Source organism: Cryptomeria japonica, chromosome 3 (genome assembly GCF_030272615.1).
Source record: "Cryptomeria japonica chromosome 3, Sugi_1.0, whole genome shotgun sequence".
Lineage (NCBI taxonomy): Eukaryota > Viridiplantae > Streptophyta > Pinopsida > Cupressales > Cupressaceae > Cryptomeria > Cryptomeria japonica.
The window spans coordinates 656,972,182-656,983,753 of NC_081407.1; the positions used below are offsets into that span (position 1 = coordinate 656,972,182).

Genomic DNA, 11,572 nt, shown 5'->3' on the forward strand with positions numbered 1-11,572 from the left:
CTGCCATAATTATGAGAAGCTTCTAAAAGTTCAGATCAGAGACCTTTTTTTCACAAAAGAATATATATATGATGAAATCTGTGGCATGGTGGAAGTCTCTTTGAATGTAGATAGGCATTGATGCGATGGGTTTATATATGAGGTTGCGTTGGTTCCTCTGGTGGACATATTAGAATCAAGGGAAAGGTGTGTCAAGATAATGGAGGGATTCATGAAAGGAGGTAACAGAGATGTGGCAGAAGCCATTTTTGAGTTGCAACTAAGAGGATTCAGAGGTCAGTGAGAAAGAGAGGGTAAGAAGAGAGAAGAGGTAAAGGGAGGCTGAGAGGGAGAGGATAAAAATTTTTGGGGAGGAGGCATGGGAAGTGTTCAAATGTGCAGTGATGAATGGCAACCTGGCTCCTTTTTGTAGGCTCAAGAATTCAAAGGATTGGTGGATTTCGGAGGCATCTACAGAAAAATCTCTTGAATTTGGGTGAGTATGCAACGTTGATCCTCTAGTTCATGAGAGGTTAGGAACTGTTTGAATGTAGATGTTTGTGTGGTCTTTTTGTGAAATCTCAATTGGTATTCGTATGTTTATTGTTGGGGTTTCTGTTCTTTATATTTCTTTAGTTCTATGTTTTCTCCTTTATGTACTTTCAAGTTAAAAGTACACAAAAATCTCAAATACCCCATTATAGGAGGGTGTTGCCCCTCTCAAATGGAGAGGAAGATTGTGGCCTCACCACAATCTCTCCAACTATTTGGATGGTTGTCACTGCTTTTCGGGCGAACAGGGTCAAGTTTGAAGGATAATTCATAGTGACAAATCTATTTACCAACAAGTTGAAAGCAAAAGTATAATTAAAAAATATAAAACCCATCTAAATATATTTTTTAGAAGTATTTTTTATTTTTGTTATTTTTTAAAAGAAATATTTTACATTTCACAAGAGAAATTTTGGTAAGGAAAAGATGCTATTAACTTATATTTGATAGATGTAATTTTCATCTAAAGAATATTTTAAGAAATATATTTGTTTGTTTTAAGGGAAGACTATAGTCTAAATAACTAAAGGAAATGATGTGTGGTGTAAAATGAGGTTAGTATCACACACTAATTGTATTGGGGAAAGATCTTAGCACAAATGTCAAGCAATTAATTAAATTAACTAAACTCTAATATATGAGATGGATCAAGATTAAAGATAAGACTCCATCATTATTTGTTCTTATGTTTCTTTTTTGACCGTTTCATATGACATTTTCATGTGAACTAGATTGAACTTTTTAATATCTAATATATATTTAATTAGCACATCTTCACTTGCAAACTAAAAACTCAAAAAAACATTTTATTCCAACAAACAATTTTCAATATTGAGAGTTCAAACCACTTCCAAGACTCTCTAGAGATATCTTCTAGATTACATTACCTCATGAAGTTTTATTATCATTATTTTAATAATTGATTCTATTCTTTCTCGGGTTTCAATTAGTACTCAATATGGGACAAAGATGCTTCTCCTTTATGGTAGGATTTTTGAAGATTGAATAGTAGTAGTTACTTTGCAACACGTGTGTTTGATCTTGTATTTAAATTTTTTATAATAATAAATAAATAACATAATATGTGTATTAAAATAATTATATTAAAAATTTAATTTCGATTATAATATAAAATAAAAAAATAATTCTAGATTTTATATAATAGAAATTTAAAAACTCCTAAACATTTAGTATTAAAAAATTGATATTCATTTTAAAGTGGTGAATTTCTACACATTATAATACCTAATAGATTTATATGTTTTTAGATTTAAATATGAAAGATTTTTTATCAGACCGTCATCAAAATGAAATACGAATGTCCGCAATTATCTTCAAATATTTTAATGCTGCCTGTAGACACCTAAAATTGACCTGTCATCCTTTTCTAGCCTTATTTCTCATTTAAATAAATACCTTTATTTATTTAAATTATCTTTTTCTTAAATTAAATAAATATCTTATTTATTTAATTGATTTCACTTCCTCTATTAATTAAATGAATCTTTATTTGTTTAATTAATTCATTAGCCTTTTTCACCTATGACACATGTCATTCATTTCTTAATTCCTACACTACCTACCCTCTCATTATTTTATTATTTCTTTTACCTACCCTCTAATCGTAGCCGACCATTTATCTTTTACACCTCTCAATCTTATTCCTCCATTTCTTATGGTGTCTTCTATATAAGGAGATGCTTCCTTCATTATCAACTATCGATTACTACCCGATGATTATAGCATTTGAACTTTCACATGCGATCAAGTCTACTTGCAACCACATTTCCGTTCTTTGTTGAGCTCTTGTGCAAATATAAAATCCGAGAGCAAATATATCAAGCAAGATCAATGGAGATAGGATGAATGGAGATCCAAACCCTATTGGACATATGATGGTATAATCTTTGTGATTTCATTTGATTTGCATTGTCTTAGGTAATCTTCATATGTTATGGTGGATCTTTGTTGATTGTTAGGCTAGGGTTTTGTGGTTGAATCTATTTAGTCTTTCAATATTGTTGTTTCCACTTTTCACCATATACATTTTAGTATATCTCTCTCAACTCCTACAACTCATCCTCCTCCTCTCCCCCCTCAACCTGTCCCTATACCTATGGCTGCTCCTGTGGCTGCCCCTGTCCCTGTCTATGTACCTGTCCGGGAACTTGTAATACTGGCACTTGTAAAGGCAATCCACCTCTGCCCCTCACTATGTGTCCCTATCGAGCATGTCTCTCCTCTCCATCCTCTCTCTGTGAAGCCACTCTCCTCTCTCCTACTACACCCCGCCTCCTCCATCGGCCTCTACCTTCGCCATCTCCATCATCATCCCCATCGCCTCCGCCATCTCCATCTATCAGCTCCCCTGGATCTATCAGTGGTGGAAACGGAAGCTCTCCCCAATATGCAGTATACTCTGCATCCATCCCCGCATGCTCTATCTCTGGCCACATATCCCAAGGCAAGGGAATCATCTCTACTAGTTGCATCACTACCTGATCATATGACAACAATGGCCCAAAGTGCGCCTGATCCCTCACTGTTCGAGCATACATCCTGGAACCCCGCGACATCCGTTGTATCCTGCTAAACTGCCTGCCCACCCTGTCCACCAACTGCCTCTCAAGAACATATGGCGTTCGCCCAATCAAATACCTGCTCCTGATTGTATATGGCAGCTCCACTGCATCATCCTCCCACTCCTTGCACTCTCGGTACAACCTCCATACTATAGTGTCAATCTCATCAATGACCCTACGCTAGTACTCCAGTCTCCCAATCCGCGACTGCGATGTAATCATGTCATACAAATGTACAAAACTGCGCCAAAACTGCGCCTATGGCCCCTGCTTCTAAAGAGAATTGGTCGGGTAACTGACAGATGCTCATAAGCCCACACCTGTAACAATGTCACTCTGCAGCCCAATCCTACTGATCCATGGTATACAAACTGATGAAGCTCATAATACAAATGTGCTAGCAGACATGGTCCCCAGGCAAATCTAATATGCTGTGTAACCAGTGTCTCCAGTGTACTCCCCCAGCCCACAACCAATCCTCGTGTCGCCCTATCCGAACATAGTAACCCACTAATCACTCCTGCTAGTACTATTGGTAGTGTTAATCCAGTCCGCGTCATCATGTCCCATGCCACGTGTCCAACCCTCATCTCCAATTCCGGATCCTAGAACACTTGTCTCAGTGCATCCCTGTCTCCGTCTTGATCGTAGGGTACTAACTCCCCATCGATCGATATCCTCAATATCTTATAAACATCCTCTAAGGTGACTGTCATCTCACCCATCGACAAATGAAACGTGCAAGTCTCTGAGTGCCATCGCTTAGCTAATGCAGTCAACAATCCCATGTTCGCTCGAAACTCAAGCACATACAGAATATGTCACAAGCCCATAGCCTGAACCGCTGCCCTCTCCTCAACTGTCAGCTCTACTCGCAAACTTTGAGTCGACGAGAATCTCTCTCGTGACTCCAGCATAGGTAAGTCCTCCCGCAGTCAAGTAAATCAGCTGTGTCAATCATAGTGACATTCACTGTTCATCACAAAATGCTGCTCTTTTTAGTACTCCCTGTTCATCACAAGGTACTATTTTTTAAACACTCCCTGTTCATCACAAAGTGTTGTTGTTTATCTTAGTGGTGCTCCCTGTTCATCACAAAGTACTACGTTTTTGCACTCCCTGTTCATCACAAAGTGCTGCTCTTTTTAGTACTCTCTGATCATCACACAGTACTATATCTTGGCATTCCCTGTTCATCACAAAGTGCCTTGATCTATCCTATCCTAGGGCCTCTACTTGAGTGTATCCTCTTGAGGAGGGGAAAACATCCTCATTGTCATCCACAAATCCAAAAGATCAGAGTGCAAAGAGAGAATAGAGCAGCAACAGTCAGCAGCAATGACATTGGTTCACAGATTCGATCATGTTCGTCAATTTCAGAGGCCAGCAGATGCAGGAGAGTCGGTAAGTACCGCCAAAACTTCCTTGTACTTTTGTCACAATAAATGTTGTCATTAATGCATGTCAATTAGGTAATAAATGTGCGTTTAGGTATGTCAAAATAGGGTCAAAAAATGCTAAGGCACGTCTGTGTTGGTGCCAGGTGCGTTTGGGTAAGATAGGCGCATCTGTGTTTGTGTCAAGCACGTTTGTGAATGAAAAGACGTTTATGTAGAATTCGCACGCGTTTGTGTCTTTTAGGCGCGTTTATGTAGGATAGACACGTTTATGCTGTATGGGCGCGTCTGTGTAGAACAGAGACACATCTATGTATGTCATGCGTGTTTATGTAGAGAAGACGCGTATGTGTAATATGTAAGCGCGTTTATGTAAGAAATGTGCGTTTGTGTCTTCTAGGCCAAATCGACAGTTCTGTGATGAACCTACGTACGCTGTCGATTGGATAAACTGTTGAGAGGATACACTCAAGCAGGTTCTCTAGGGAAGACTAGAATAGAAGGAAGGATTATTATGAATGGCTAACCAATCTCGGTAGATCAATAACAAGCCATGATGGGAATGGGTAAGTTTATTATGAACGGGTACGCTGTGAGTGTGTGCAAAGTGAAGGATGAGATGAAATCCTTAAGGAGGGAGGAGCAATGTCTCTACACATGACACCAATGACCTGATTTTCACCATGATACTTGCTCAGGATGCCACCGAAGTGGTTTTCTTCATGAATATCTACAATTATCTTCGAATCTTTTTAATGGTGCCAAACTCTGTATGCACATATTTTTTATTCTGCTCTTTCGACGTAAGACAGTCTTTTGTGCTTTTCCAGGTCGCGTTGGAATATTTAGTGCTAATGATGGGATGTTTTCGGCTTTAAATCTATCTTTTCAGATTTGTGGGGGCCGCTTCCCACTCACATCTTTCAAAGGAAGGAAACCGCGTAGAGAAATTTGTGTGATTAAATCTGTGCCCACCTGCCTTCCATCGTTTCTACCCCCTCTGCAGAGAAATTTCTATTATAATCTTTTCGCCTCCTGTCTTCCTTCCTTTCTAAAACCCTACAGATAAATTTGTGCGGTTAAATCTGTGCCCTCCCACGCATTATTTCTGCTACTTCAATCTCTTCGCCCCCTATCTTCCATTCTTCCTACCCCTGCGCTTGATTCAGTTCCATGGCAGGAAGAAATGAGATTACCAAATCTGCCTTTGCCGATATTCTGGCGCCGTCTGTATCTGCATCGTCTTCGACTCCAACAAAGAGCGTGCGGTACGATGTATTCATAAACCATCGTGGCCCTGACTCCAAGCAAACCCTAGCCGCCTCAATCTACCATGCCCTCAAACTCATGGGACTTGAAGTTTTCTTGGATGAACCAGAGCTTGATCTTGGCGACTCAATACCCTCTGAGATACAACATGCCATCGCTACTTCTTTCCTTCATATTGCTATTCTTTCACCAAGATATGCAGAATCCACTTGGTGTTTGGAAGAGTTGTCGCTTATGTTCAAAACGGGCCAGACAATCATTCCCGTGTTCTATAATGTTGATGTCAATGACATCCGTTGGATAAAAGGAAGGTATGCTCAAGAGTTTTCCAAGTTTGAAGCCAAGAACAGATATTGTCCAGAGAAGGTTGAGGATTGGAAGTCGGCGCTGCAAAAGGTTTCATATCTCAAAGGCCACATTGTCAACAGGGAGGAGTAAGTACCGAATACTGTTCTCGTTCTATCACATGTTATGTTATGATATGGATCCGGAAGATTTCTATCATCGAAATTTGATTTGGATTAGCATTTCATTAATTTTTTTCATTTTTAAGGTTAATGTTATTATTTTGGGAGCTATTTCACAATGTAGAGAGATAAATTGAATGTAATAATTAGTTTGCATAATAAATTATGAAGAAAAGGTGTCATGAATATAAAGAATTCATTCATGTAATCATAAATTTTAGGACTGGATAAATGGATGAATCAAGAATGGGTGAACGAATATCTAGGAGTGAGTGCACATAGGGGTAGAGTAGGAAGATGTAGTGGTAAACACACAAAACTAACTACAAAATAAAACATGACTATGCTGATTTGGCCATTATGATTCTTTTAATTAGTATTTAAATCTTTATTTTGTTAAAACAAATTATGAAATAACTTTATCCTTGTAATTAACTTTTAAAACAAATTTTTAAAACTTTTTTAATTTTGTAAAGCTTCTTTTAGATATAAAAGTGTTTTTTTAAAAGTCTTTTTCAATTTTATTTTAAAGGATTAAAACATCGCTTGTATGCAAAAACATGTCATTATTTTTATTTTAACAGCATTCTTTTATCTTATATGAAAAATATGTTCAATAAGATATTAATTTAAGATTTGTTTTTAGAGAAAATTAATTTGAATCATTAATTATGTTAAATTAATTTGAATCATTTTTTTTCTTTGTATAGTGATGAAGGAATGTTGAAGACTATTGAAAATTATATACACAAGCATTCTAAAAAGATTCCATTTTTGGTGGCCAAACATCCTGTGGGTCTTGATGAAATCTTACGTGACTTTAAAAGAAGTGTAATGGAATCTTATCAAAATGTAAAAATTGTGGGGATCATAGGTATGGGTGGATGTGGGAAAACCACATTGGCAAAAGAATACTACAACGAGAAAATGCAGTCCTTTTATAGATGCAGTTTTGTTTGCCTTGATAAAGATGTAGCAACTAAAAATTTGTATGAAAAGCAAAAAAAAATGTTCCAAGACCTCGGTGGCTCAAAAGACATATCATTTGATAATGTAGAAGAAGGAAAAGCAATCCTAGCAGAGTATTTGAGATTTATTCAGGTATTTATTATCTTAGATGATGTAGATCATCTAGATCAATTGGAATCTCTCTTGCCAATAAAAGATAGTCTTGAATCAGGAAGTGTGATTGTAGTTACAAATCGAGATTCACACATACTTACATCATGGGGAATCCCTTCTAATTCTATTTACAAGATGAAAGAATTAGATTCTGAACATGCCCTAGAACTATTTTGTTGGCATGCTTTTCTACAACCCTATCCAAAAGATGGATTTGAATGTCTTGTTAATAAATTTTTAAAATTCTGCCAGGGGTTGCCATTATCCCTGAAGGTATTAGGAGGACTTGTGCATGGAAAATCGAAAGATTTTTGGGATTCTCAATTAGATAAGGTCTCCAGATCATTGCCTAAAGACATTAAAAGTATAATAAAAGTGAGCTTTGATGCACTAGATGAAGAGGAAGAGGGGATATTTTTAGATATATCTTGTTTCTTCATAGGAACAGAAAAGGATTCGGCCATCACAGTGTGGGATGAGTCCAAATGGAGTGGGGAATGTAGTTTGCAAACACTTGTGGATAAGTGTTTGGTTGAGGTAGATGAGAAAAACTGCTTAGCAATGCATGATCTGCTGAGAGATTTTGGAAGAGACATTTCCAAGACAAGGTCACCTTACCGCCTTTGGTCGCCAGAGCAAATTACTCATATTGAGAAACAGGGGAAGGTGAGTTTAATATATTTGTAAATGTCCGTATTTAATTGTTTTATAAACGCTAATTTTTAAATTTTTCCATCTAGGGAAGCATTCTGATTCGGGGAATTAAAGCCCAAACGGATGAGTTTTATGAAGAATTTGTGGAGTTTGTCAGAGAATCAGGTAAAGGAATTAAGCGCAAACGGGGTTTAAAAATCCTGGATGTCGAAAACAATAATTTTACAGAAGAATTAGCAACACTATCAGAAGGCCTTGTCTCGCTGCGATGGGCCAAGTTTCCGCATAGAGCTCTTCCGTCATGGATTTCATTGAAGAAGTTGAGAGTTTTAGAGCTTCGTGAGGCTTCTAAATTAGAAGAACCGTGGAGCGACACTGTCGATGTGAGTATCTTCCTTCTCTTTATGCTATTTATGCAACCATTCTTTATAATCTCTTATTTATGCCCAATTAAAAGGAACGTGGCTGCAGCCTCCTGAGCAGTTGAGAGTGCTGAAAATCATTCATGCGGGAAGTTTCCTGAGATTTCCAAGGTCAATAGGATTTCTGAAGGATTTGAAAAAGATATCTTTTGACTCCTATGGAGCTCCTATCGAAGGTCTACCCGAAGAGTTTGGTAGTCTCCAATCGCTGGAGTGCCTCGAGCTACGTGGATGTCATAAGCTAAGATCGCTGCCTAGCAAGTTCGGCGATTTGAGAAATCTGCAGCGTCTACTTTTGGAAGAATGCAGCGGGATCGAAAGTCTACCGGATGAGTTTGGCCATCTCCAATCGCTGGATTACCTCGAGTTACAGGGATGCCATAAACTAAAATCGCTGCCTAGCAAGATTGGCGATTTGATAAATCTGCAGGTTCTGTATCTGAGAGAATGCAGTGGGATCGAAGGTCTGCCGGAAGAGCTTTGCCGTCTCCAATCGCTGCAGTGCGTCGAGTTAGTTGGATGTCATAATCTAAAATCGCTGCCTAGCAAGATCGGTGATTTGACAAATATGTGGCGTCTAACTTTGAAAGAATGCAGTGGGATCGAAGGTCTACCAGAGGAGTTTGGCCGCCTTGAATCGCTGGAGTACCTCGAGTTACAGGGATGTCATATGCTCAAATCGCTGTCTAGCAAGTTCGGCCATTTGGAAAATCTGCAGAATCTACAGCTATGGGAATGCAATCAGTTGAAGATCCCGTCGGAAACACTTGCACAGCTTGCCAGCCTTCAGTTTCTGCGTATTGAAAGATGCCCCGGGCTCACAGAATTGGTTATCCAGCCGGGGTGCTTTTCTTCTTCATTGTGCAGCCTTGAAATTTTATCATTAGATGACTGTGATGTCTCTAGAATATCAATCTCTCCTCAATGTTGCCCCAGTCTGGAAAGCCTGGTTCTTTGGGAAAATCACGATTTAATAGAAATCGATAGCTTGCCAATATCAGTCAAGACAGTCAATGTGGTCAGATGTTCAAATCTACAAAGCTTAAGTCTTAATCCTGGTCTGGTCAAGCTCGAGGATCTGCATATGCGGGAGTGTGGAGAGCTAAAGAAAATACAAGGATTTGAAAATTGCAGTTCGTTAAAGACGTTGATGGTACATACTTGGGGCGAGGTGCCAGTGATAGAAAATCTCAAGGATATGGAGAGTTTGAGGAGGCTAAGCCTCACAGCAGCATGCCACATATCAGCATTTGAATCTTGCCTTCAATCTTTAAATAGAGAGGTAATAATAATTTTTAGATAATTGAGCTTATTATTATGTAAGTGTATGGGGTTTAGTGGTTGATTATATTGTATAATTTGTGGCAGAAATGGCCATCCGAATGTGTAATATGTGCAACGACACAGCCTGGGGTGGAGGCGATGGTGAAGTGTTTTAGCTTTCCTGGTCTCACTTTGGCTGACTCGTTCGACCGGCAGAAGACGGATAGGGGTTCTTGGCAGTACGTCTTTTCGGAAAAGCGTCCTGCCAACGCGGCAGCGATGATATGCCTTGTGATTCTAAATTCTCATCACGTTTGTATCACTGTAAATGTGACTTGTCTTAGGCCACTAAATGCTTATACTGGTATGCCAATAATTACTTGTACATATTTGAAAGAAGGAAAATGGGTCTACATAGGTGTTTTCAATCCATCTTCGCTCGTGGGAAGCGAAGTTCCTTTCTCTCTATCGCAATTCGCATGCGATCCGTTAGAAGATGATTTGATAGAGATGGGAATCTTGGCGATGGGTGAGGAGAATAGTGTTGTGGGTGCTTTCCATGAATTAGTACAACAGTTAGGAAAATTAGGCAATATCTCTGAGTTTCAATCACAAGTTTGTAAACTTGAGTAATTGTTAGTGTGAGGAGATGTATCAAAATGTTATAATCAGCATTTGTATCAAAATGAGGTGCAATGGTTATGCGGATAGCATTATATACTTTGAGTAATATTTTGCAAGTTATAGAATCGCAAGATGTAAAAATTCCTTTTATTAGTGTAGTAAACCCCCTACACTTAATGCACATGTGTAGAATATATTACCAACAAAAGAAGACATAAAAAAAATAGTTGTTTTCATTCTATTTTCAAGGGTTACCCCAAAGATATCTTTTTTCGGTCATGTTGCATTCTATTTGAAAATCAGAGATTTAGAGTTTGATACTAAATTGAAAGTTACATTTAGAAGCATCTAGAAACATGGTAGATCCAAATACGTGTTATCCTATATGTAAAGCTTTAAACTCTGTAAAAGAGATTTTGATGCAGATTTAAAATGTACATTAAATTAGCCTTAGAGATTTAAACTTTGCATTCAAAGCAAAAATAAATCAAAATGGTTATATCTTAGCCAAAGTTGTAAATTTTGCAAAGAAACTCTAGATTCAAATAGAATATAATTACTAAGAAACATTGAAATTTGTGTAGCCAAAGTAAATGTTATCCAAATTATTGCATTTAACATAATTTGTTGCAAGAACCTCTAAAACATTACTCTTGTTATCCCACTGGATTGCTTTCATGTCTTCTTTAAGTTTGCTCCTCCAATCCCTAAGTTGGGTATTATCTTGAAGGGCTTTATGTCAATGTTGTATGAAACAATAGTGACATTCTTTCAATGTTTTAAATCTTCTCAATAGCTTTGTTTATCTAAATGCAAAACTCTTAGTCTAGAATCAAAATTGTTCAAGAAAGCTACTTTATCATTTCTATACATGACAATCTCTATATCTTGCAAAAGTAGTATTGTTGGATTTGTTCTTGAGACACAAAGAGGTTGCAAACAATTTTAATTTCGCAGTGATAAAACTTGAACTTAGAGTTGAACCAAAGCACTTATACTGGTGAATGCAATCCTCTTCTTTACACATTAGATTTAACAAAGAATTAGAGAATACATCAAGTTTATTTTGAAAACAAAAAATTTCAACAAATCTCAACTTTCAACCCTCTTCTTTCCACAATAGATTTAACAAAAACACAAAAAAATCAGAGCATACATCAAGTTTATTTTGAAAACAAAAAATTTCTATAAATCTCAACTTTATAAAAATTAGAGAAGACTGTCAATACCAAGATGAAGAT

General features: G+C 37.5%; 1 protein-coding gene across 1 annotated transcript; it reads left to right on the plus strand.

Moving 5' to 3' along the window:
* Positions 1 to 5,420: 5,420 nt before the first annotated feature.
* Positions 5,421 to 10,572, plus strand: LOC131033802 (disease resistance protein RPV1). Its single transcript, XM_059218506.1, has 5 exons — positions 5,421 to 6,213; positions 6,957 to 8,034; positions 8,109 to 8,405; positions 8,494 to 9,726; positions 9,813 to 10,572. The coding sequence occupies exons 1-5, from the start codon at positions 5,684 to 5,686 to the stop codon at positions 10,338 to 10,340; spliced, it is 3,666 nt and encodes a 1,221-aa protein (XP_059074489.1). The 5' UTR covers positions 5,421 to 5,683; the 3' UTR covers positions 10,341 to 10,572.
* The last annotated feature ends 1,000 nt before the right edge of the window (positions 10,573 to 11,572 follow it).